A 26,055-nucleotide genomic window follows, 5' to 3' on the forward strand; every position below is an offset into this window, starting at 1 on the left:
ATAAATAATATTCCAGTATATTTTACAGTAATTACAGGAGAAATCTTTAAAAGAAGGCTAAAACCGGAAGCAGGTGCATGGGGGACCCTAGAGCGGGACGGACAGCAGACGAGGGACCGGAAGTGGCGTGTTTCTTGGGACGCGGGAAGGGGGGAGGCTGAGGCAAGGAGGGAGGGGGCCTTGAGGAGGCGAGTGGCACCGGCTGGGCTTTCCTTTCGCCTAGAGAGGCAAGAGCAGCGGTGGTGTGAGTTTAGGGGGGGGCGCCTTTGCTTCGTCGCTATGGCAACGGTGTATCACCGTCTCCCCACCGTCCTTCTCACGCCTGCGTCGGGGGAATGGTCCGGGTCGCGTTGGTGAAGTCGTGAGGTTGCGGGAGGTGGGCAGTTGGCATAGAAACGGAGTGCGGGGGGGGCGCATTTTGTTTCCTTTCCAAAGATTCCCTGAGGCAGCAGGCCTTAAGGAGGTGGATAGTAAAGGGGGGGGCGAGAAGGGCTGCTCTTAAGCCCAAAGGGACAGCGCTGGCGGGGGGGGGGGAGTTGTTTGCAAACCAAGAGCAAAGAGGGGGGTGCCTTGGCCCTCAATTGAGAAAAGGAAAAACCCCACAATCCATATTAGGGCAGCTTTTTTTTTTTAGTGGTGCAACCTAAAGTTTGCAAAACAGTGCGTGCAAGGTTTCGGGTCCTCCAGCATTCCTCGTCAGGGGTGCAGAGAATCTATGTGTGGAGTCGACTGACATTCTTGGGCTTTCCATCTCTGCAGGGGCCACCATGAAGGTGAAGCTGAAGAATGTTTTTGTCATCTATTTCCTGGTGTCCGTGACAGGCCTGATGTACGCCCTGCTGCAACTGGGTGAGTGGCGGAAGGAAAGGAAGACACGGAGGGTGTTCGTGCCAGAGACCCCGGCCTCTGAGAACTGTCCCACTCAAGTCAGAGGAAGGGGTTGTGGTCCGTTTTCACAAGAAATTAAGACAGATGCTCAGGGAACTCACCAGGAGGATTAGGTAGTGCTATCTTCCCTCTGCTTGTCCCAGGAGCTGATAAGCTGGAGGTATACTGCATCTGAACATGGAGGTTCCACAGTTGACTTCTTGATTACCGGTCCTTGTGTATCTGTTTCCCCTGTGCATAGGTTTGAAGCCATTAGTCCTTATTCTTGGCTAAGACCAAGCTGAAGTGTGTAATCCTAGGCACACATTTTGAATATAATAATATTAATTCTTCTTTAATTTTTGAATTATTTTAGGTTTTTAGCTTTTCATCCTGTGTTTTTTTAATGATGTAAGCTGCCTTGGGTCCTTTTTTAAGGAGAAAATAGGATAAATATATGTGGAAAAAATAGTAGGTAATGAAGTCTATTGAAAGAGTAAGGGATTTACTAGCAGTTAACTGTTCAGAGGGTGATGCTGTAAGAATCTGTAAGAGTATTTGGTTACTGTTTATTCAGCGGTGGCTGGGTGAAAAAAGTGGGCAGGTTTTCTGTGCCTTTAGTAGCTTCACAGGATGGTTAAGAGTAGACACTCACTGGCCCTTGTTCATTGTGAACCTTTGCTCTTTTTTGGACTCAGTTTTAAATAATAAATTCTTAAGAGAAGAGATGGTTTTCTGCTTTGTGATTTTGAAATTCTAATGCAGCTTCCCCAACCGGGATTCCTCCTGATCCAGTGGTTCCCAATCTGGGGGTCCCCAAATGCGCTTGGACTACATCTCCCAGAAATCCTGGCCAGCAGAACTAGTGGTGAAGGCTTCTGGGAGTTTTAGTCCAAGAACATATTGGGAAACCCTGTTAGACTATAATCATCATGTACCATCATGTCAATTCTGCCTTAGGGTGACCCTTTCAGGGTTTTTCAGGTAGAGAAGGCTCAGAAGTGTTTTACTTTTCCCTTCCTCTTGGGGCGCTGTGGGACTGTGCAGCTTGCCCAAGGCCACCTAGGCTGGCTCTATGCGCAATGGGGGGGAATTGAACTCCCAACATCTGGCTATAGAGTCAGATACCTAAACCTGGAACTAGACATCCCATCATTCACAACCAGCATGGCCAGTGGACAAGAGCAATAGGAGGTGGTATTCTCACCATGTCCAATAACTTTGATAGATAAGCCACCAGCCTTTGCCAGCTAAAGCATATAGAGGAGTCTAGGATTGTTCCGGGAAGGTGGGAGGGGAGTTGATATAAATGAATATTTTTGCATCAGTAAGTATTTGGTGAAATTCTTTTGTTTGGCCTCAGGGCAGCCCTGTGACTGTACCCAGCACTTGAAATCAGCAAGTGACCTCATCCGTGCCAAGGAGAAGAAGCTCTCCCAACTGCAGAATGAACTGAAACGGCTGCAGGGACGAGAAAAAGCGCCAGAACCGGGAGAACAAGCCCTGCCGATGATTTACGTTGTCACACCCACTTATGCTAGGTGAGTGGAGTCTAGATCCCTGGAAGAAAGGAGAAATGCATGGGATACCCATGGAATCCTGCAGTTCAGTGAAAAAAATCGGATGCAAAATTTTGTCATGAATAATAGCTGGCTTGGTGATGGTATGTGTGAAGAGGATCTAGTAGATCTATTTATCTACGTGGGTCCATAATGCTAACTGGGGCTGCTCACAGGGATTGCATAACACCCCACTCCACCCCCATTACAGTAGCTCCACTGGCGGCCGATTTGTTTCTAGGCTCAACTCAAAGTGCTGGTTCTATAAAGCCCGAAACAGCTTGGATCCAAGCTAACTCAAGGACCGTTTATGAGCCTGCTCGGGCATTAAGATCAACACGCGAGGCTTTTATCTCAATCCTGCCACCTTCACAGGTGCATTTGGTGTGGACATGGGACAGGGTTTTCTCTGTGCCTGCTCCCAGACTCTGGAACTCCCTCCCACTGGAGGCCAGCCTGGCCCCATCTTTGCTCTCCTTCTGCAAGCAGGTGAAGATCCTTCAGTATCTGAGATCAGTACAGTGGTGCCCCGCATAGTGACAATAATCCGTGCAGCAAAAATCGTTGCTATGCGGATTCGTCGCTATGCGAAAATAAAAAGCCTATAGGAATGCATTAAAACCCGTTTAATGTGTTCCTATTGGCAAAAAACTCACCTTTGAGCGAAAATCCTCCATACGGCCGCCATTTTTGCTGCCCAGTAAGCAAAGAATCGGCACGAAAACACAGTGGGCGGCCTTTTTTTTTACCCGCCGGCCATTTTGGAACCGCTGATCAGCTGTTGGGAAATCATCATTATGCGAAAACTGGTAAGCGAAACAGCTTACCAATCATCGCAAAGCGATTTTTTCCCCATTTAAATTATCGCAATGTGATCGCTTTTGCGATCGCAAAATCTTAATCGCTATGAGGATTCGTTGGTAAATGGGGCGCCCGTTAAGCGAGGCACCACTGTAAATTGGGTTCCCACCTTGCTGGGGCAGGGGGGACAATGTGAAGACTGCATAATTAAATTGTAAACCACCCAGAGAGTGCTTTAAGCACTGCGGGGCGGTCTATAAGCAGCACCTTTTGCTTGGAATTAATTATCGTCAAAACGTTGTGTTCTTAACTCGGGTATTGCAAATTCAACCGGTCCCTAGATTACTCAGTGATCCTTAGGAGATCCCTTGCAGCTTCTCAGTCCTTTGTCTCTGTGGGTTCCTCTGTTCTCTGTAGGCTGGTACAGAAGGCCGAGCTGGTTCGCCTCTCTCAGACCCTCATGCATGTGAAGAATCTGCACTGGATTGTCGTTGAAGATTCGCCCCTGAAGACCCAGCTGGTCTCGGAGCTGCTGGCCCAGAGCCACCTGCGTTTCACGCACCTTCACGTGGAGACGCCCAAGGAGCACAAGCGGAAGGAGAGTGACCCCAACTGGCTGAAGCCCCGGGGGGTGGAACAGCGGAACCTGGCCCTGCAGTGGCTGCGGGAGAACCGCCAGCTCAGCGATCGGGGGACGGTGTACTTCGCCGACGACGACAACACCTACAGCCTGCAGCTGTTCGATGAAGTCAGTGCACGGAGCGGGTATGGGGCAGAATGAGGATTGGAGGGATGGGGAGGACTGGAAAGCCAACAGAAGGAATGATTCCCCCACCCCCCCAGGTTATTCAGCGTTTCAGATAGCTTTAGGTCTCTGGTTGCGGAGCTAGACGGTGGGAGTTCGATTCCCCCAATGTGCTTTCTGGGAGAAGAGCCAGCCTGGGTGGCCTTGGGCAAGCTGCAGAGTCCTAGGGCTCCCCCTAGAGAAGGGAATGGCAAACCAGTTCTATATATTCTCTACCTAGAATACCCAGGACAAGTCAGAATGCCATGCTGTGATGATGATGATGACAGTGACATTCCCATTACTATAATGCATGACCTGGGGACATGCGTCCCTCCAGGTTTTGTTGGCCTGTAGCTCTCAGCATCCCTCACTATTGACTGTGTTGGTTAAAACTGATGGAGCTTGTAGTCCCACAATACCTGGAGAAATATACGTTCCCCTTTTCTAATATAAAGGAAACAAAACTTGCTATCTTGTCATTTTTTCAGTTCTGGTTGTGCCATTTCCCCCTAGCCTCAAATAAAGCGGGAATTCTTGTCTGGAGGATAAGGAGAGAAGCTGCTCAGAACGACATGGAGGTCTTTGCCCCGAACGCCTTAAAATAATATTAGGGAAATGGCCATTCCCTCTGCCTCTTCTCTGGAATACAGATAGTTCTCGGGTCCTCCCAGAATTGATACGGTTGTGCGTTGTGTATTGTGTTGAACATTTGGAAAGCGCTGTTAAAAGGGCTATTTGAACTGTGGAAAGAGCACTGAAATTTTCTTGCTGGTGTTGTAAACTTTCCAGGGTGGGGAGGACCTTTTATATGTGGCTTTCTCGTGTTAAGTCTCCTGAACTCATTAGGCCTTATTCAGTTGCTCCCTAAATAGATAACTCAGTAGATCAGAGATGGGACTGGACTATGAAACCCAGTTGATGGAGATTTAACACAGCTTCCTCTTGGGCTTCTAATGATTGTTCTAAATAGTATCTGTCTCTCATTTTTAAATATCTGCATTTCAATATATGTTCTGACCACGAGGGCTAGTACCTTTGTCTGGTTAAACAGAGCTCAGAAAACTGGGAGTATCTCCGGGATGGAAATAATTGCATGCTGAATATGTTCTCTAGCTGGGCACTGGGAGAGGGGAGGTTTCCAACCATTACAGAGCCTCCTGGTGCAGTGGTTAAAGTGCAGTGCTGCTGTCAAGACTCTGCTCATGGCTCGAGTTCAATCGCCAAAGTTCAGATAGCCGGCTCGAGGTTGACTCAGCCTTCCATTCTTCTGAGGTTGGTGAATTTGAGTACCCAGCTCTCTGGGACAGGGGTAGGGGTGGGGCAATGTGTAGCTTGCATAGTTAAATTGTAAACTGCCCTGAGAGTGCTTGAAGCGTTATGGGTGATACGTAAGTGGGACACTTTACTGTAGCAGAGCCGGTAACTCATGCCAGGGGTAAACCGAAAGAATGAGTCCCAGCGCAGATGGCATACTCAAGGCAGTGAAGTATTGGGGGTTTGTAGATTGAATGGAGGCTGCTTATCACGGTGAGAACAAAGGTAGATAGACATATACATGTAAATATATACATAAAGTGGTGCCTCGCATTATGACATTAATTCGTTCCAGTGAAATCGGTGTAGAACAAAAACGTCGTAATGCGAAATTAAAAAGCCCATACAAACGCATTAAAACCCGATTAATGCATTCCTAGGGGCTTGAAACTCACCGTCCAGCAAAGATCCTCCATAGTGCGGCCATTTTCGCTGCCTGTGCAGCAAGGAATCCGTTCCAGGAAAGAGCAGGGAGCCATGTTTTTTAAACAACGTGCATTTTGAAATCGCTGATCAGCTGGCCGAAAATCGTCGCTTTGCGATGATCGGTTCCCGAAGCAGGCAAAGCAAAATTCCCCCATAAGAAACATCATTTTGCAATCACAAAACCTTCAACGTAAAGCGATTTCGTCGTAAAACAGAGCGCTCGTAATGCGAGGCATCACTGTATATGGAAACAGAGAGAGAGAATATATGCATATATTTTTCAGTAGCTGTAGTTTTTCTGCTGCCAGAGTTGTTAATCTTTTCCCAAATGTTCTCTTTCTCCTGTTATCTCCCCCCCCCCCCCAAAAAAAACCTTTCTCCATCCAGATCCGCTCTACCAAGCGCGTCTCGGTGTGGCCGGTCGGCCTGGTGGGGGGACTCCGCTTTGAGCGCCCCCTGGTGGAGAATGGCAAAGTCGTGGGTTTCTACACGGCCTGGAAGCCGAACCGACCCTTCCCGGTCGACATGGCAGGCTTTGCCGTGGCCCTCCAGCTGCTGCTGGCGAACAGGGAGGCCTGCTTCGACTTGCTAGCCGAACGCGGCTACCTAGAGAGCAGCCTGCTGCAGTCGCTGGTGTCTCTCGAGGAACTGGAGCCCAAAGCCAACAACTGCACCAAGGTGAGAGGGGGAGAGCAGAGGCGGTCACCTGGGAAGAAGGGGAGGTGGGACAGGACTTGGCGTCTCTCTCTGGAGTGTGGCTTTTTGCCGCCTGCTATTTATTTACCTGCCAACCTAGCAATTTGAAAGCATGTAAACAATGCAAATAGATGATTAGGTTCCACCACAGTGGGAAGGTCACAGCGTTCCGTGTCTAGTCGCGCTGGCCACGTGACCATGGAAACTATCTATGGACAAACGCTGGCTCTATGGCTTGGAGACGGGGATGAGCACCGCACCCTAGAGTCGGACATGACTGGACTAAATGTCTAGGGGAACCTTTACCTATAGCATTTATTTACAGTATTATTACCAGGTGATTTGAACAGACAAAGGCCTTCCCTATCCTTAGGGTTGCATTTTATTTATTTGTTTTATATATAGGCCACCTTTCTCCCGATAAGGGGTCCCAAGGCGGCTCACAATATTAAAAGGATGGAATTAAAGCCATAACAAGTTAAGCATTAAAAACAATCAAACTATACAGGGATTAAACTATACAAGTGAATGAGTAAAAGCAGGTAAACACTAAAAACTCTTTTTAAAAATGGCATTTCGGGACTCAATCCCCAGCTCAAAATCTGGTCAGGTTCCAATCTCGGTAGACCCACAAGGCTGTTTTCTCTTAACCCTTGCTTGGGGGCATCTAGACCGGCTCTTCACCTTCCCCAGCCTCCGGCTCGAGAACCAGGGCAGGGCATTCAAATGAATCTTTTCAGCCCTCTTCACAGGTTTGCCTTAATGGAGTGCCGCTTTACCTGTGCAACAGAGTTCACCAGTCCTTTCTATCTTGGTTTATAGTCCAGTCTCTCGTTTCTCGAGCATCCTCTCTTCCAGGTCCTAGGTTTGATGTAGAACTCCAGGATGTATGTCTCTCTGATCTGATTGTCCACCAGAGGTGGGGCACTGTTTTGCCCAGATGTTTGTCCAGCTGTTAGAACTCCTCCTTGCTGGTGATGCCGGCTACAGCTGCTGGGCGCTGTAGGCAAAACGGTCTTAACGGTTGCCTGTTAAGAGAGGGGGAAATCAGAGGGACCTTCACGTCTCTTGCTTGTTGTAGGTGCTCGTCTGGCACACTCGGACCGAGAAGCCCAAGATGAAACAAGAGGAGCTGCTGCAGAAGCAGGGCCTGGGTTCCGATCCCAACATTGAGGTGTGATCTGGAGGTGGGGGGGGCTGTTCTGCGGTTTCAGTGGGAGGCGGCCTCTGCACGGGGCCCGAGGAGCGCTGGAGAGACCCAGCCATTTGAATCAGACACTGGAGCTTTTTCCTCGTCCCTTTTCATCCGAGGACATGATGCGTTGCAACGTCTTATTTATTTATTAAAGACCACGTGCCTCTCCGTTGCAATGCAAGAGACACGCTGTGCTTTGGAGGAGAAAGGATTTCCTGTATGCGCTGCTGCCTCCTCTCTGGGGAAGTGTCTCTACGTCAGTGTCGCTCTTCCTCTCCCTTTGAATATTTCTGCCTTGAATGCTGCAGCCTTCTGCTAGTAGGGGAGATAGCTTCGATCCCCGTGTTGTCCTTTTCCTCTCTCAGAGAATGCCTCCCTTCTTCCCTGACCCCCTCGGTGCTTCACTTCGGAATGGAACTCTGTCTTGGAATCGCATATGCCCTGGTGGCCATCTTCTGAAAGACAGCCTTCCTGTGATGGGGAGAGAAGGAAAAGGGATGTCGGCATCCCCCACAACCCTCACCTGAACCCCCAGCCCTGCCTTCTAAAAACAATTCTTGGGTGCATCATTATGGCATGGCTGTAGTTATTGTGTTATGCGTTCGTGTGCGCCCTACTGCCGAAGTGGGCCGATCTGAAGAAGCCGAGCTGAAGATGACGAGAAGCGGCAATAAGAGGGGGCGGGTAAAATGCAACCCCTCCCTGGAAGCTGTTGGACAACAACTCCCATCAGCCGCAGCCACCTTAACGGTTGGTGAGGAACGCTGGGAGAAGCAGTTCCCCTGAACATGTCCGGAGGGCTGTGTTTTGAGCTGAAAGGACTCCTCGGCGGCCTTTTAATTGAACACCAACTTCCTGCGCGCTCTTCCCTCGTCTCTGAAGGATGCTACTCCCGCCAAGCTAAGGGCTCGATCCTGGGAAGGGCCGGTTCCTGTGCCCACGAGCCATATGGGTCTCTTGCGTCGCCTGCGCCCCGGCTGCATGCGTGGGTGGCTGTTCTAACAACATGCATGTTCGCCGTGCAGTAAAATGTATCGACTCCCACGTCTCTCCCGTATCCGCGCCTGTCTTGCAAAATTGCTCTTTCTCAGCCCCCTCAGCTTTCAATGAAGGGCCAAGACCTTCAGCCCTCTTTCCCACGTACGTATGGGGCATGAAGTTCTAGGAACTATAGGGCAGAGAAGGATTCTGGCTACAGCCGAACCAAGTTCTGCAAAGGGGGAAGTGAGATGTTGTAATCGGCATATATTTCTCCTGTTTTTTTATTTATTTACATTTTTTATTTCAATGTTTTGTTGGAATCTTTTGCATTCTTGTGGCTCCTTTGCACCTCCAAAGCCCGGCCTCTACTTCCCTTCATGCTTCCCTTCATGCTTGCTTTGTCCTCTTCCCAGCCAACTCTGCATCTTTTTCTTCCGCTTGTAAGTGGATTGCCCGAAACCTCCTGGGATCCCTCTTCCCTGTATACTTTGGCAGCCCTTGTCGTGTCCGTGCGAGATGAGCTTCTCCAATATATCCATGCACAACACACACACACACCCGTGGCATGCCTGTAAATCCTCTTCACCTACCGTCCTCTGTCCCAAAGTGTCACCAACTTACGGCCGTTTGTGGGCAAAATACGGGGTGTTTAACTCTTTGTGAGCAAAACACCATCCTGGCGTTACTGCCGACTGGAACAAGGGCTGTGACGGTCTTGAACCAGCCTAGCCTTTCATTTATCTTTCCATCATCGAAGCCAGAAACGATAAGGTATTCCAGGAAAGAAGGGTGTGCCTCAGAGTAAACTTGAGCTTCTGTACAAAGCCTTTTCACTGTTAAGAATGACAGCCAGCATTGCATGACCCAGTTTCCAGTAATTTTAACATGTTGCCTGATAAGCTGATGCAATCATTATTCTCAATTATGTTTCCCAGCAGAGAGTACACTTAAGGCTGAGCGCGACTTTAGTTTTTGTGCTGGGACGTTGAAGTTCATAAACGAGAGCCGAGTGCGAAATAGCAGTGTTGTTAGGTAGAGAAAACATACTCTCAAGAATGAAGGATGCTTCTGAATGCCTGCTTAACCCAAAGCTGTTTGTTCGGTACCTGACGCTCACAATCCAGCCCACGAAAATCCATTCCATGTTTTCTCCTCCACATTCTTGCCATCTTGGCAGGTTAATTTAAAAACAAGGGGGGGGGATAAGATATTTCCCGCAGCCTCTGGGACTCAGTAAATACCTTCCCCCCCCCCCTTTTAAATCTCACCTTGTCCCCTTCAGGGTTTTTTCACGATTTGGGGCTCCCATCCCCACGCTCTTTCCTATCGGGGCTGATAACGTCCCCGGGATCTTAGCTCAGATCCACTTTTCAGCACCCTACCGCTGTAGGACCCTTAACAACTTGGCTGTATATCCTTTACAGCAGTAACCAAGCCGCGGGTGTAGCTTTTTAATGGAAACAAACACAGTTCTATTGTACGCTATCTCAAGATGTTATGGTTTTTTTAAAAATCTGATTCCTCATGACTTGTGCAGGACAGAAATGCCGGGCTGTGAGTAACGCTAGTCAACTGTATTCTACTGCAGATCTATATAATAAATAACCACCCTTTTATCGTATACTATCTTGGCCATTCTGTTTTAATCTTATCGTGCTTAGATAAGCTTTTTTCTTCAGCTCATAATACAAACTGCCTTTTCTTAACGGCCTTCTCCAACTTTTTTACCCTCTCTCCAAACTGCTCCACCTTGACCGTCTCATTCCCAGTATCTCTACCATTCTCCATACATGGGATAATAATAATTAAAGAGGGCAGAGCTGGAAGGGATCCTATAGATCATCCAGTCGAGGCCCTGTCAAGGAAGCACAAGAGGGGAATCGAATTCCCAGCCTCTGGCTCCGCATCCAGACGTAAACCCCTGAGCTATCCAGCAGTTCTCTGTCAGTCATTCCACACTCATCAACCATGCCTTACCTGTCCATCCCTCCACCCCACAAGCTTGCAATACTGGGAGAGACTTTAAAATGCACTTTCTGATTAAACAAATCTGCATGACGACGCATCACATTTTATGTTACAGCGCAGTGCTTCATGGCAAATTACCTGCTCCCGCTAGAGCGTGTTCTACCTTGAGCCCACCCCTGCTCTTGCCAGCCCGCATCAGGGCTTCAAAAGGGACACAGGAAACTCCACACCAGAGATTTTGGGAAATAGTTCAGAAATTGAGACTCTGGTGATGCCCATGTTAACCCACGTGTGGTGCAATTATATTTTGAATGCAAGGCTAGTGCCGAGGTGGTAAAGATGTGGAAAAGAGCGCTCTGAATGATTTGCAGACTGAACACATGGAGCCCTAGAATAATTTGAGTGGGGAGGGGCCTTGAAGGCCATCAAGTCCAGCCCCCTGCTCAAGGCAGGGATCCAAATCAAAGTAGATCTGACAGGATTGTCAAAATTTCTTTTGAATGTCTCCAGCATTGGAGCGCTCACCACCTCTAGATGCCATTGGGTTCCATCGCCGTACTGCTCTAACAGTTGAGAATTTTTTCCTGATATTCTCCTGAAATCTGACTTCCCGTACCTTGAGTCCATGATGACGTGTCCTGCGCTCTGGGAGGATCGAGGACAGATCCTGCCCCTCCTCTGTAGGACAGCCTTTCGAGTATTTAAAAATGCTCTCCTATCTCCCCTCAGTCTTCTTTTCTCAAGACTTACACGGGAAGGTTACAGGATTCAGAGTTATTTTTTTTATCTAGGAAAATACGACTACCATGATAGGTAAAAGGCTTGGAGAAAATGGATGCAAAAATAGGTTTTTCTTGGGTTTTTTAATAAGACTTGAACTTTGAGATCAAGTGGAATGACGGGAAACGTGTCGGCCCTTGATGGTTATTCTGTTCCTGTCAGGTTGCCTGGAGGAAGCTGTAGCTCTGTAATTTTTGCCTTGGGGGGTAAAGGTACAGGATGCTAGATTCGATGGGCCTTTGGAGTCTCCCGATGTTCTTGGACTAAAACTCCCAGAAGCCTTTTTTTAAAACCCCCAGCTGTGCTGGTCAAGCTTTCTAGGAGTTACAATCTAAGAACATCTGGGGACCCAAAGTTGGTAACCACTGGTCTAAATCAAGGTTGGGTCAAGGATGGCCTTCAGGATAACACTGGATCGCAACCCCCATTAGGTCTGCTGGTCAAGACTACTGGATATTGTAGCCTCTCAACACCAGGAAGGCTACAGCTTGCCCACCCTTGATCCTGCCCGATAGATCTTCTCCCCCCTTTTTTTGACTATCACAGAAACCTCTGGTGGTGATCGTTTACACCCCCACTCATGTCCTGTTGATTGAAAAATCTTTCAAAAACAGTTGATCTCTCGGCCTGCAAAATTTCTCTCTCCAGGGCCAAAAGCCAACAGACGTTGCTTATCTGTAAGAACGTTTCCACCAGAACTTCCTCTTCTAAATACTTGGAAATGAAAAAGATTTGCGAATTTGGTATCCCTTCCTCAAGAGAGGGCTGCTAGCATGAGATCACCGAACGGGGGCTTCTCGTCTTTGTTCTTAGTATAATATTACAGTAGTTGGTAAAGAAGCAAGAGCTGGCTGGATAGCTCAGTGGCTTAGGTCTCAGGCTGTGAAGCCAGAAGTTGGGAGTTCAATTCCCCCCTTGGGAGAAAAGCCAGCCTGGGTGGCCTTGGGCAAGCTGCACAGTCCCAGGGCTCCCCCCTGAGGAAGGTAAAGGTAAAGCACTTCTGCCTATTCTCTACCTGGAAAGCTATTCTCTACCTGGAAAGAGTCACTGTAAATCAGAATTGACTTGACAGCACATGGTTATTATTATTAAAGAAGCAAAAGTCAAAGAATGCAGGGTAGGAGTGGGAAAGGCTGTGGTTTTTGTAAGAGTTAACCTGAGGAACAAGGCGATCAAGGGCCAATCCTGCCATTTTAGATGGGGCCATTGCTAGCCACTGGAATCCCGAGGAGATTTAGAGGGAAGAGGAATCAGAATATTCAGGATTTATGTTGAGGATCATGGGTGGGGCAAGAAGCCGGGACTCTGGTTTTGCAAAAGGAGTCCGGCTGTAGAGTGCACCCAGCAAAACGGGAGCCGTTTGGAGAAAAGTCATGCAGTTCAAAACGTAATAGGGCTTTCAAGGGAAGTGAGAGACGTCAGGTTTTGCCAGGGCCAGGTGCACACCTGGCGAGTTTCCATGGCCAAGCTGAGATTTGAACCCAGATCTCCCGAGTTCCCCTAGTCTGTTCCTTTATCCACTACGACACAAGGTGTTTGGTATAGTATGTAGGCAAACGGTAATTCCTTTAGTTTATCTCTTGGCTACTAATCCCAGTTAAGATAATTCTGGTCTACTTTAGAAGGCTGTTATAAGGATGATGGAAAAACGACATAGGATGGTATTCCTTTGCCTTGCCTGACTGCAGAAGGATGATTACTTAAGTGTTCTCCATTCCCTGGCAGATTTTGATGCATGTCTGGTCTTGTGCTGGTTATGAAACCGGTCATGTGAAGAGGGTCAGCGGGAATGTCAGAAAACTTAAGTCATCCCTTATGTTCTGAATCCTGTAACAGCCATAATATTTAATGCAGTGTGGTCGATACAGAATAATAATGTTTATAATAACATTGTGATGTCAACTCAAGCCTGACTTATGGGGATCCTCCCGGGCTTTAAGGTAATTCTCATAATTTTCCCTGCGTGCACGCTCCCAAAGAGGGACCCCCCCCCAAAAAAAGTCAAGCCTTGATGTTGATCCAGGCAAAACAGTTTTAGCAGGTTTCGCCGTCACCAGGAGCGGGTCTTTTGCAAAGCGAATGGATCTTGATTGCAAGGCTAAACTGTTCTGAAATTTTTTGCAATGAATCGTTGACAGCAATATATCCCTTACTGGGAGTGGGGGGGAAATCCCCGTAACCTCTTGGAATGATAGCAGAAAATTTTCAAAAAAAGAGACAGAGTGACACGGAGGGAGGTGGTAAATGGCAGTATAATCTGTCACTCAAAAAGTTGTGTTCTGTCTCCCCACAGGCCCCCCCCGCCCTCCGCCCCCCAGCGTTCAATGGATTAACATCCTTGGCTTACCTTCTGGAGCTTTTTTAACAGACTGCTGAGTAAATGCAGAAGTAGCGTTTTGAGGATTTAATGCGTGCCATAAAATATTATTAGCTTATTAGTTTTTATTGGGTGAACTTGGAGGAGATGATGGGATACACGTAATAAAGAGAGGGAGAGACAGATTCACAGATACCACAGAAACGTCTGCTTCCCATAGCACTGGAAGGCAGCATCACCCACGTTTAAATCCCAGACGTCAGCTAAGGATTTGTCACGTGACACATCGTCAGCCGGTGGAACTCACCATCACATGACATGGTGATAACTGCTAGCTGAGGCAGGGCTGGGAAATGTGTGGACCACAGATCCCAATAGAGGCAGCCCATGGTAAGGGATGATGGGGCCTGTAGTCTCAAAACACCCAGAGGGCTACCATTCCCTTCCTTGGGTTGAATCAGGAATGGAGATCCTGCGGCTTTCCCAATGGTGGTGGATTTAATACTGCCCTTGTTTGGAACTATTGGCTGTGCTGGCTGGGACCGATGGGAACTGGAGTCACACACCCCCAAGGAAAAACCAACACGAATGTCACAGATTCTGCACCCTGAAGCAATTTAACAAGATTGTGGCTTAATGGAACTTCCAGATTCAGTAGCAGTCTACCTCTTCCCACCCTCCACAAGGGAAGCAACAGAAAAAAAAACAATAGATTTTTTTTTCTCCTTACTCTCCTATTTGGACCTTGGGGGTTAAGGCACCTCGGAGCAAGAAGCCGCTTGCACCCGGGGCCAGTCCTCCTTTATGGCCCTCCTTAGGGTCTAGCCTCTTGACTGTGCAACCAGGATGTTTGACTTGATGGGGGGGGCGAGGGAGGCGTTGGTGGCGTTGGTGGCTGGCCAGACGGTGTGGTTTCCTCCCCCTCCAAAGCCGGTTCTGGCGGACGATGGGATTTGTATTCCGTGCCTCCCCGGAAAAGGGCGGACCGAGTAGGGCTTGGTAAAAGTCCCCGCCTGGCTTTGCTCGGTGGAGATGATGGTCCAACACGGGGGAAAGTACCAGGAGAGAGAGAGAGAGAGATCTTCTTCCTCCTCCTCCATCGGCTTCCCCCCCCGATCCCAAGCGGCGGGATCCCCCCCAAGAGTGGATCCCGGGGGGGGGCTCTTCCCCTTCCTCCCCGATGCGCCCGGGCGCGATCCATGCGTGGCGATCCCCCGCCTTGCGTGCGCGCCTTGCCTTGCCTTGCCTTGCCTGCAAGGGAAAGGACATCCCGCCCTCTTTGCTTCCTGGGGGTGGGGTAGGGGAGGGGGGAGCCCGGCCCCCCAGCAGCACGATCCGGACAGGGGCGGGCTCTCTCCCTCCCCTCCGGCCGCCTCCTCCTCCTCCTCCTCCTCGGTCTCCTCCCGCAAAACCCTCGGGACCTTCCTCGCTTCTCCATCCCGGAGAAGCGCCCGCGGAACGCGCTGCCGCCACGATGGACGGCTACCCGGAGCGCAGCGCCCACGGTGAGCCTGAAACCCCCCCCCCGTCCTTTGGATCTCTTCCTTTACTTTTGTTGCCCCCCCTTCCCCACGTTGCCCCACACGCGCGACCGATTTGCCTCGCTCCCCCTTTCTCTGCGGCGGGTGGATTGGTAGTAAGCCGCCGCGGCCACACGGCGGCGCCGGAGAGTAAAGGGGGGGGCCACCGAATCGTGGCGAGGTAGCCCACCGAGGTTTAACCGGGGTATCGCCAGCTAGCTTCGTTTCTCCTTTTGTTTTCTTTCGCTTCCTCCGGGGATTTTGGCTCGGGAACCCTAAATGCGCCCTCCCACACAGAGAAGGGTGCCCAGACATGTGCCAGAGACAGGTGGAGTTTAGATGAAAAAAAAAGAAAGTGGGGGGGGAGGCTGGAAATTATATTTTAACTATTTGTCCCTATTTGAGAATCAAACTTTTACAGTCCAGGAAGGAACAGGCAAAAAAAAAAAAGGATCAAGCCATGCAGTTGGTTGCTGTAGGCATCATACTGGAGAGCGAGGTGGAAACCCTGCTGAAAAACAGAGGGATTTTGGGGGGGGGCTGTCGTCCTGAATAGATGCATTTGTTTCCCACCCACACTTCCTCCAAGAAGCGTGCATAAGATTGTGCTTTTACGTCCAAAGAAAAGAAGGGAAGACTCGGTCTGCCCTGGGCTGCATTCCAATGCATGAGGATTTTATTCTTATTTCTCCTACTCTCGGCGCTGTGATCCGTTTCACTGTAAACTCCTGCTACTGTGGCGTTTCCAGAGAAGCTGTGACATGGGTCTGTTTTAGCAAAAGCACGACACAAAAAGACTTTTCAGATCCGCTTTTATTTCAATCTGAACTTGAGAGTGACTGCCAGATGCGGGGACGTGTTTATGTGGAGGAATCAAAGCTCGAAACCGACCGAAGCTCACGCCGAAATAAATCGGTTTGTTGTCCTGAGTGTCACATCGTGGCTCATCGGGTTGTTTTCCAGCCAGGGAGCAGCATGTGGCTCGAAAGTGTTGCTGTGTTGCGTCGTGGAGCACGACAGACGATGTTGATCTTGCGAAGGCGTCCTGTCATCAGAAGAGGAGGCTCAAATGAGGTTTAGGGTTGCAGAGGAAACGGGGGCTGGCTTTGTGGGAAGTGTTTGGGGAAGTGGGTTCCTTGTGTGGGAAAGGGGGGGCGTTGACTTGTGCCAGGCCAGTGTGCGTCAACACAATCGGAGAATACTTGTGTATTTGGAGGACGAAACAAGACAACATCTGCACGAGCTGAATTTCGACAGGACAGTAATACGCAATCGTCATGTACGAGGAGTGCTCTCTCAGTCAACATTCTCCTTCGGCGAAGGCTGCAGTTTGTGTGTGTCCTGTAATGATAGACTCAGACACACACCTTTCATAAAATTACAGACTGGCCTATTTTATTTTGCCCCTCTCCAGTGCCAAGAATTTTCTCCCAAGTTCGTATGGATGACATAATTCCTTGGAATCTTCCACGCCGCACAACAACCCTGTTTTTCTTCCATCCCGGCTTCTGGGCAAAGAAACCACAGGGGCCCTCGTTCCTTGTCTGGGATCGGCTTTTGTACACAAACACGCTCGCTCGAGGGCCCCCCCGACGGCGTTCCAGGCAGTCCCGGGGCTTAAAGGAAGCCCTGTGTTGCTCAACATCTGAAATCAAAGTCAACAGGACGATGTGCAGGTTTAGGCCTTTGCATAGCGCAAATGCGGAGACTTCGCAACCACTGAGGTTCGACCTGTTTGTTCTTTATCCATAGCTTGTGACATAAACGCCGTTGAGTCGGCAAGCATTTGGGGGGGGGATTTCCTTTGCTCACAACAACCCTGCGAGGTAGGACCCTGTTTTAAATTCGGTTTCACAGTCGAGGAGTTGGTTAGGTTTGCCCCATCCCGCACCCTCTTCCGGCGGAAAACCTAGGCCTGCTCCACCTAGGTACGTCTTCCCAAATAATCATCTTTAGGTGATGTTTTAGAGAAATGAACCTTCAATCCAAACTGTGCTTTAGATGGGTTAAGAGATGCTCGTGAGGCGTGACTCCCGTTTAGCGCAGCGGTCTTTCTCTGGGGTCACGTGTCCACGAGACGATGCATCGTGCAATGGCCGAGGTTTCCTGAGCGAAAAACTGTGGCTAAATTTCGGTCTTCTCTGCGCAGCCTGAGAAGGGGTATTGGGTGTGTTTTTTAACAAGGGTGGCTAGCAGGTTTCCTCTAAATATAGCGTGAGGTTCCTGGAGGAGTTGCAGTGATCTGGGAAAAAGAGGTTTGACACCCACTTGTTTAACAATTTTCAGAACTCCTGCGAATTATAGTGCCGGATTAAAGAACGCACGGGTTTAACTAGACATGGGGTTTTGGTGTGGAAAGATTGTGGGTTTCTTTCCTTTGTGGTGTTCTGGGCTGCCAACGTCTATCATTATAAATCGGTATTTTTTGAGATTCTGGATGCGGATCCTGGTGCAGTGGTTGTAGGATATCTTACTGGGTCCAAAGAAGCCCCGCGGGTCTAGGTCAGCCCCCCCCCCCCCCGTATGAACCGAACTCGCAACCTGAGACATCTTGGACTTCTTTGTAACCGGCTTTCATTTTGGTAAACAGTTTGGTCTGGAAATAGTGTGCCCTGACGGTGAGAAACTTTAAAAACAAACTTTTTTAAAAAAAAACCACCCAAACCCACACACCGATTTAGAAGCAGGAACAATCTCTTTGGTGTCGCACAGCAGTCAAAAGTGCGAAGTGGAAAGTCCCGAGTTCGGGTCTCCGCTCACCCCCTGAGTGGGTGCTTTAAGCAAATTGTTTTTCGGAACACGGCCAAAGAGCCCGAAAAACCCACAACAACCATCAAATTATTTTTGGCCTGACTACACAAGAAACGTAGGCCTGTTACTTTCTAGGCCCCTTTCGCGTGCCCAAGCTGCTGATTTAACGGGAGAAAAACACACACCGTTTGTTTGGCCGTGAAATGCCGCAGACAGGGGCCGCCACTCCTTCACTGAAGATTTTTAAACTGGGATCAGGTGGCCATCCACCAGAGATGCACTCCCATAGGGATTTCCTCCTTTCGGGAGAGGGTCAGTCTTGATGACCTTTGGGGATCCCTTCCCGTTCGGCAGTTCTGGTTTCCTATGAAATGTCTCGCATTCGCTTTCCCCCATTTGCTGCTTTCCAGCAGGGCTGGGCAACAACAGCGTGTCAGGATGGGTCCCATTTTTGAAGGATCCTGCCCACCCCCAAAAAGGCGAATTTCAGCTTCAAGCATGCCAAATGATGAACCATCTCTCCGATTTTTGGCAGTTGTCCTAGTGCCGAAATACAGTATTCAGAAATAGGGGAGCAGTCCATGCTTGTCATGGTGCTCCGGGGCCACATGACAGAGCGCACAACTCCCATCAGCCACACATTATGGGTGATCTCAGCAGGCCTCTCATCCGGGAAGCATAGCGGCCGATAGATGGTTTGTGGATCTCGTTGTGTCTCCTGGCCCCAAACACACACACACAACCCGGTCCAAAGATCGCCATTGTCCTAGACATGTTCCAACTTTGGGTTCAAAGGCTCTTATGGGAAGGCTTTTCCTTGCTCATAAGCAAACTAGTATGCAAAGGGGAAGTGGGTTTTTAGCGCAATCCGGTGTAACGAGGAGCCAGCCTGGTTGAAAGGCTGTGCAATCCTTACGAGCCAGCCTGTGCTTTAGTTTTATTTATTTATTTAGAATATTTTTGCTAGTCCGCAGTTCTCCTTAAAAAGAACCCGAGGACGGCTGACCTCATCAAAAGACAACATTCAAAAGCTAAAAAACAGGAAGTACACAAACATTAAAAAGGATCAAACAGATACAACGCTAAAAACGGCAAAGAAAACCAACTAAAAAAAAAAAAACAGATTCAAAACAACATGGCACGAGACATCATTTTAAAACCCCTCTCAGACCGCCAGCCATTCAGGGAACGCCTGCCTGAGGAGAAAGGTCTTCATCTGCTTGGAGAAGGACAGCAAAGATGGGGCTGGGCTGGCTTCCAGTGGCAGGGAGTTCCAGAGTCTAAAGGAGCAGCCACCGAGGGGGCCCTCTGTCACTGCTCCTGGCCAGATGCAAAGGTTTTAAGATCAGGGAGACCCTTTCCTTCAGGCGACCACTTTGAGAGATGCATTTGATGGGGGGAGAGGACCGAGGGCTTTCTCCATGGCTGTCCCCAAACCCTGCACCTTACTTTCCAGGGGGAGCTGCAGTGACCCCCCACTTTACCAAGAATGGGACTCATGTTGTGGGACTCGCTGTCAAGCCGGACTTAAATCACACCCATGACCCGACTCATGATTCAGAACTCACCCAACCCCCTCCTTTTTTCTAGTGAAAAATGTTTGTTTTTAATTGGGATTCGAACTCGGGACTTGGTACCAAAAACTCAAGCTTGGTACTCGGACCCAAAGACTTGCCAGCATCCCTGCTCTTTACCCCTTGAGTAGCATCCAAGACTTTAATAATTTTCCGAGACCTTGTTTATTTGTTGCATTGATATCTCACTTGCTCTCCAAGGAGCTCAAATCCTTTTCTCCCTATTATTATTATTTGCACAACAGTCTTGCGAGGTAGGTGAGGCCCAAGGTCATCTGTTCAAGTTTCATGGACCGGTGTGCTAGGAACCTTCAAGAGTCTCCCCCAAATTCTCCAATTAGGAAATACTGTCATGGCTAAATCATGTTTTCTTCCTCCTGCTATGCTTTAATTCTTTTCCCACTCTTTTCATATTGTTTGTTTTCTTGAAATGATCTTGTTATTAGCTGCCGTGAGTGCTGAATTATGTAGCACAGTGCTGCTGCTGTAGTTACGCGCCATCAAGTTTCTTCAGACCCTGGAGCCGCCTCCAGAATGCCCTCTTGTCCACAGCCCTGCTCAGCTCTTCCAAGCTCAGACTTGTGGTTTCTTTAGGGGGTCAGTCCATCTTGTATTTTTGATCCTCTTTTCCTGCTTCCTTCCACCTTCCCCAGCATTTGGGGGTGTTTTCCAGAGAATCCTGCCTTCTCCCGACCTGGGAGCAAGCAGGTAAACAAGATAAACACTTTCTTCTTATCTCCTTCCTCGAGGTGCGTGCATGACGCACATTGTGAATTCCTTGCCCGTTCTTCATCTGAGCTGGGATCGTATTTCCGACGAATCGGCAGAAGCAGAGAGAAAAGCAAATGAGGATGAAGGAAAAAATCCAAGCTTTTGAAAATTAGGACATGGAGTTAACAAGAGATTACAAGTCGGTGTCTCGTAACCGGTGTTGTGAAATCATAGAGGCCTGCCCCCCCCCCCGATAACATCTCATCCTTTTTCAGCCTGCTCGTCCAAACGTAAATCGTAAGATTCGATTTTTATTCTAGATTTCTATCTCTGGAGCTGGTTAAATTTTGCTGTCTTCTTCTTTCTAGATCATAGCGTCTCCTTTGTGTTCATAGTGAGTCAAGCCTCCAGTCCAAATGACCAGAGGAGCAAACACAATCCTTTAACCCAGTTATTAATTTCACATACCTGTTGTTGTTTTGTGCTGCCGAGCTGCGTCTGACTTAGGAGACAACCCTATGATTTAATGACCTCGGAAACGTCATTAACTGCCTTGCTTCGGTACAGCAGATGAAAAGCTGTGGCTTCTTTTATGGAATTGATCCATCGCACGCCCGGACTTCCTCTTTCCCTGCTGCCTTCAACTTTTCACACACGTTCTTCTCTAAAAGAACAAACATGAGAATTGTACAAGGAACATGTCAGAGGGCATGCTTAAACCCAGAGGACCTCTGGGAACATCATCACACCCATCTCCTTTGGCCCCATGTTTTAGCTTAGGTTGTTGTGTTCAAATGTCTTTCAGCGGAGGCTTTATTTATTTTGACATGGGAACAGGAAGAAGAGGCTGGGGAGGGGGTTAGTCGCTCCTTCTCCCAAATTCCTTCACTTAGAAGAAACAAGCATTTATTCTTCCCCCACCACCTCACTTCCCGGCTGCGATATGTGGGTACAGACGGGAAAATTCGGGCCTCTTTGTCGTCTTCTCCCTGTTTTTCTCTCTTGTGTAACAGAAGTGACTAAACACTGTGAGCAACCGGGAAAACCCCAGTCTAGCTTATTAGCATGGCCTAAATCAGTCTTTATGCAGGCGTTGTTTGCCACATACAAATCTCAAACTGAAGAAGGATGTTTTTTAAGGGGGGTGGTGGATACTTAACATGGTTTTATATGAGCCTTTTCTTCTGCAATTATTATGACTCCTTCACAGGGTTTTAAAGTGGCTCCAGAAGAAAAGTTCTGTTTCAGAACTTCCAACTTTTCTTATGGCCTCTTCTGTATATATAAAAGTAAAAAAGTAAATATATATATATTTACTTTTTAAACTCTCTCTCTCTGTACTGTTACTTATTTGTTTGTTTGCTTGAGATACGTTTTCCCTGCCTTTCTCCTTAAAAGAACCCAAGGTGGCTTACATCATCGAAAGACAATATTTAAACCTAACGACGAGTGTACAGATGCTAAAAAAAAGGACCAATCAAGTACCGTACCCCCCAAAAAAACCCATAAGCAACACCAAATCCTATTTAAAGCTGTAAGACAATCAATTTAGAAAACCGCATTCAGGCCACGCTTATGGTCTCTTGCACTTTAGATTAGGCATCCTTCAGTCTCTTGAGAGACTATGGGAACGTGCTCTGTGTGGAGGACTTGTAACAGCGTCTAGTGTGGCTGAGAAGGCCAATTTGAGAGTGACAATCCCTTCCACACGGAGGACAAATCCAATCTGTCCCCTTTCCAGCTCCCTGATTTTGCTGCTTTCGAGACTGCCTCTTGGCCTCGGCCTGCTGGACAAGGGTCTCTTCAAATTGGGAGAGGCTGTGATGCACCGCCTGCCTCCAGGCTGAATGCTCAGATATCAGGGTTTCCCATCTGTTGAGGTCCATTCCTAAAGCCTTCAGATCCCGCTTGCAGATCTCCTTGTATCGCAGCTGTTCCCTGCACTAATTCCCCATACAGGAGATCTTTTGGAATCCGACCGTCAGCCATTCTCACGACGTGCCCAAACCAACATAGACGTCGCTGTTTCAGTAATGTAAAACTTCTGCTTATTCTAGGACTATTCTGTTTGGGACTTTGTCCTGCCAGGTGATCCCAAAAATGCGTCGGAGGCAACGCATATGGAACGTGTTCAGCTTCCTCTCCTGCCCTGCACAAAAGGTCCAGGACTCACTGCAGGACAGGAGTGTGCTGAGGACACAGTCTCTATAGACCTGGATCTTGGTATGTGTCATCAGCTTCTTATTAAGCCATACTTTCTTTGTGAGTCTAGAGAACATGGTAGCTGCTTTGCCAGTGCGTTTATCCAGCTCAACATCTAGGGAGAGGGTGTCAGAGATGGTTGAGCCAAGGTACACAAAGTCATGAACAACCTCCAGTTCTTGCATGGAGATGGTAATAGAGGGAGGTGAGTCCACCCCCTGGCCCATGACTTGTGTCTTCTTCAGGCTGATTGTTAGTCCAAAGTCTTGGCAGGCCTTGCTAAAACGATTCATGAGTGGTTGGAGGTCTTCAGCAGAGTGGGCAACAATGCCCATCAGTGAAGAGGAAGTCCCGCATGCATTTCAGCTGGATTTTGGTCTTCGCTTTCAATCTAGAGAGATTAAAGAGCTTGCAGTGACCCTTCCCATAATTGCATTTTTAATAAAACAATTGAAGGGTCTGCATTTTCCCCTCTCCCTCCTTTTGTCAATCCCCTCTCTTCCTGGAAAGAAGGCAGGGTGCAGAGTAAATAAATGCACCGCCACTACCAAAAGGCCCATTTCTTCTCATCCATTGCTTGGTTCTTCGTAGTGAGGGAGTAGCCCGGGAGGCGCCCGTCCCTTGAAGGTTTTAATTCCTCCGATGAGCACCTTGCTCAAAAATGTCACCCGGCGTGTTTACCTGGAAGAGGAGAGTGTGTAGGTGTGTAGGGGCGATGTTTCCAATGGGAACTGCAAGGCCCAAGCCGGGAGGAAAAATCTGCCCTGGCCTTTAGCTTTGGTTTCTACCCATGAGCAACACCCTCAAGGTCTAATTTGGAAATTCTCAGCTCCTTTCTATGTTTTGAGGTCTGTCGTACAGAAGGTGAGGTCCAAAAAAAAAAAAGTCCAGGATTTGAGACAGTTCGTAAGAACAGCTGAAGGTGGAAGCAACTTTTTCCCCCCATCCTACATTTTCTTAGCAGATTCGGGGAGAATATTCATTGATTTAAAATCATTTTACCCTGCCTTGCCGCTGAAAAAGGACCCAAGGCGGCGTACATCAGGAAAAGACGACATTGGAAGGCTAGAAATGGCTACTTGACGAATATTAAAAATGTCACACTGAAAAGTGACAGGCGTTTAGCATTTGATGGAGGTCTTTGCTTGGGATCAGAAACAGTGGGGAAGTTAGAAAAAAAAAACATTTCCCCTGTATGACCGACATTGTTTGTGACAGTGTTATAAAGAAAATTATTATTTTTAAAATAACAACATAGAAATTTATATATGACTTTAGGTTTAGAACATACTACACGCCTCTCACTTTTTCCAGGTAATTATTAGTGCCCTATTACGGGGTGGTTATTATTATTATTTCCTAACAGGAAGGTGCTGAGAAAAATACATGTTTACAGGTACTTCTGTGGTTCAAATTACGGGGAGCGATCTTCGAGGTCGTTTTCAACATTAATTTCTCTCAGCATCTTAAAAATAATAATAATGCCGTCTACTGAGGGAGAACTTTCAAACAAGCCTCTTGACTTCCCTTGGTTCCCCCCTGCCCCCCCCAAAAGGCTCCTGTTTAGTCTTCTAAAAGGCATTTGCAGGCCCAACTCGCGAATATTTCTGTGAACATTTGTGAACGGCCAGGAAGGCCGAGCGCTGCGATCCAAGAATTGGGCCATACAGGGTATCTCAGGCCACCCTTTGAGAGAATTGCTCGTGGAACTGGGATCTGAACTCGGGGCTTGAGCATTGCAAGCCCGCCCGCGGGCCGTTGGCCAGTCCGGCGATCCAAGGGTGTGATGCCACTGCTTCTGTCCAGCCACTGGCCACCCTTTTCTGCTTTATTCCCTTTGACTTGTATGGAGGGGTGGATGGAGATGTCAATTTGGAAAGGTCACTGGGCGTAGGGGGGGAAAAAGCCTTTTTTGTTTGCCTTGTTAGCCAGGAGGAGGAGAAGAGGGGAAACTGGACAAAGCAGAGCCTGTTCAGAGGGTATTATTTCTCATTCAGAGACTTCTGATTTTTGTGCCTCTTGGCACCGCGGATGAGAAAAGGCCAAGAATGTCTGCCATTCTCGTCGAACGAGCCTTCTTCGTCCCTCGCGCCGGCTCTCCGGTCCAGGCGTCTCTGTTTAAGTCCTCGCATCTTCCTGTATGTGTGTCTTTTGGACAGAGGCCTTTTCTCGCCACCCGCTTTGTCAGTCTTGGCTGCCGAAGCCGAGGGGAGCGGAGCCGTCGGGAGATGAGAAAGCGTCGGGAGCCTGGTTTCGTCCAGGGAGGAGGGATCCAGGAACAAAATAAGCCTGGCGTGGCTGCTGTTGGCCCAGACTGCAACACACTTTGGTCTGCTTCTTGCCAACTCTGTGGTTTTTTTCCCCCCTTCTTTGTTTAACTTCCAAAATTCAATTTCTTGGTACCTTAAAGAGGGGGAAATAGCTAGCTATTGCTCTTTTTCACATTTATATTTTATTTTATTTTGCTTTGAAACAAAGTTCAAATCCAACACTGGTTCTTAATTGCAAACCCTAGGAGATGTACCTATAATTAGGATTGCTCCTTTGGGGTTTTTTTGGACCATGAGCCCCAGAATTCTCCAAATATTCTGCAGTTTCAAGAGTTTCAACACAGAAACATGCATGAATAGACACCACTGTTTCGCTCACCCTGGAGCAGGGCCTAGCTCCGAGGCTGCATGGCCTTCTTTTTTGTTAACATTAAAAAAGGCAGCTGCTATGGTGCTTCCTCTGAATTTTAGTTACCGTATGTTTTCGTGTATAAGACACCCCCATGTATAAGACGCTCCGCACTTTTCTAACCCAAAATTGAGAAATCTAAGTGGGGCTTAGCAAGTGTAGCGGGAAAGGGATCAAATCACTGCAGGATTGCTTTGATCCCTGCTTTCTCCCTTCGTGCTAAGCCCCGCGGGGCTTCGCAAAAGGAGGGGGAAAGGGATCATAGCAAACCCACGACTGCACAATCATTATACAGCCATGGATTTGCTTTGATCCTTTCCCCGCTCCTTTTGCTAAGCCCCACAGGACTTAGTAAGTAGAGGCTAAACAGGGATCAAAGCTGTCCTGCAGGGCTTTGATCCCTGCTTTCCTTTTGCTAAGGCTTAGCAAGTGGAGGGGAATGCAGGGATCAAAGCCCTACAGGATCACTTTGATCCCTACTTTCCCCTCCACTTGTTTTTGTTGTCTTCTCAGCTTACTTCCGTATATAAGACGACCCTCAATTTTTAGTCTAAAGATTTTAGACAAAAGTATAGTCTTATAAACCACTGGTTCTTAACCTTGGGTTACTCAGGAGTTTTGGACTGCAACTCCCAGAAGCCTTCACCACCAACTGTGCTGGCTGGGGTTTCTGGGAGTTGCAGTTCAAAAACATCCGAGTAACAAAGGTTAAGAACCACTGTTATAAACAAAAAAAATACGGTATTTCAGAGATACCTTCTTGTAGACACTAATAACAGTCATCAAGACTAAAACTCCCAGGATGTATTTATTTATTTTTACGTTAACAGATAGCTAAGGCCGTAGAAGGCCATGCAGCCTCAGAGCTAGATCTTGCAAAATGAAGGTGTTTGTAAGTGTGTGTTTGTCGGCTGAATCAAAAATCAA

The 26,055-nt window shown here is 48.2% G+C and overlaps 2 protein-coding genes across 7 annotated transcripts in view; both read left to right on the top strand.

Annotated features, from left to right (window-relative positions):
- The first annotated feature begins 144 nt into the window (after positions 1-144).
- Positions 145-8,693, top strand: B3GAT3 (beta-1,3-glucuronyltransferase 3). Of its 4 annotated transcripts, none has more exons than XM_078381938.1 (6): positions 145-244; positions 760-849; positions 2,231-2,408; positions 3,645-3,975; positions 6,142-6,432; positions 7,532-8,693. In XM_078381938.1, exons 2-6 carry the CDS (start codon positions 768-770, stop codon positions 7,628-7,630), a joined length of 981 nt encoding a protein of 326 aa, XP_078238064.1. In that variant the 5' UTR covers positions 145-244; positions 760-767; the 3' UTR covers positions 7,631-8,693. The 4 variants fall into 4 exon arrangements, with proteins under 4 accessions (XP_078238064.1, XP_020653025.3, XP_072840337.2 ...); XM_020797366.3 differs by lacking the exon at positions 145-244 and adding an exon at positions 257-376; XM_072984236.2 differs by lacking the exon at positions 145-244 and adding an exon at positions 408-463.
- EML3 (EMAP like 3) overlaps positions 6,311-26,055 on the top strand; it is a 51,906-nt gene continuing 32,161 nt past the window's right edge. The window contains exon 1 of one of the 3 annotated variants that reach the window (XM_072984231.2): positions 6,311-6,432. Coding sequence is in view for 1 of the 3 variants with exons in the window: in XM_072984233.2 (XP_072840334.2) it covers positions 15,166-15,196 (31 nt within the window). In the remaining 2 variants the exon portion in view is untranslated. Of the gene's footprint in view, positions 6,433-14,937; positions 15,197-16,031; positions 16,936-26,055 lie in introns of those variants that run through there. The other 2 variants (XM_072984233.2, XM_072984232.2) reach the window with 2 other exon arrangements.

The sequence above is a fragment of the Pogona vitticeps genome, chromosome 15 (genome assembly GCF_051106095.1).
Source record: "Pogona vitticeps strain Pit_001003342236 chromosome 15, PviZW2.1, whole genome shotgun sequence".
NCBI classification, from domain to species: Eukaryota; Metazoa; Chordata; class Lepidosauria; order Squamata; family Agamidae; genus Pogona; species Pogona vitticeps.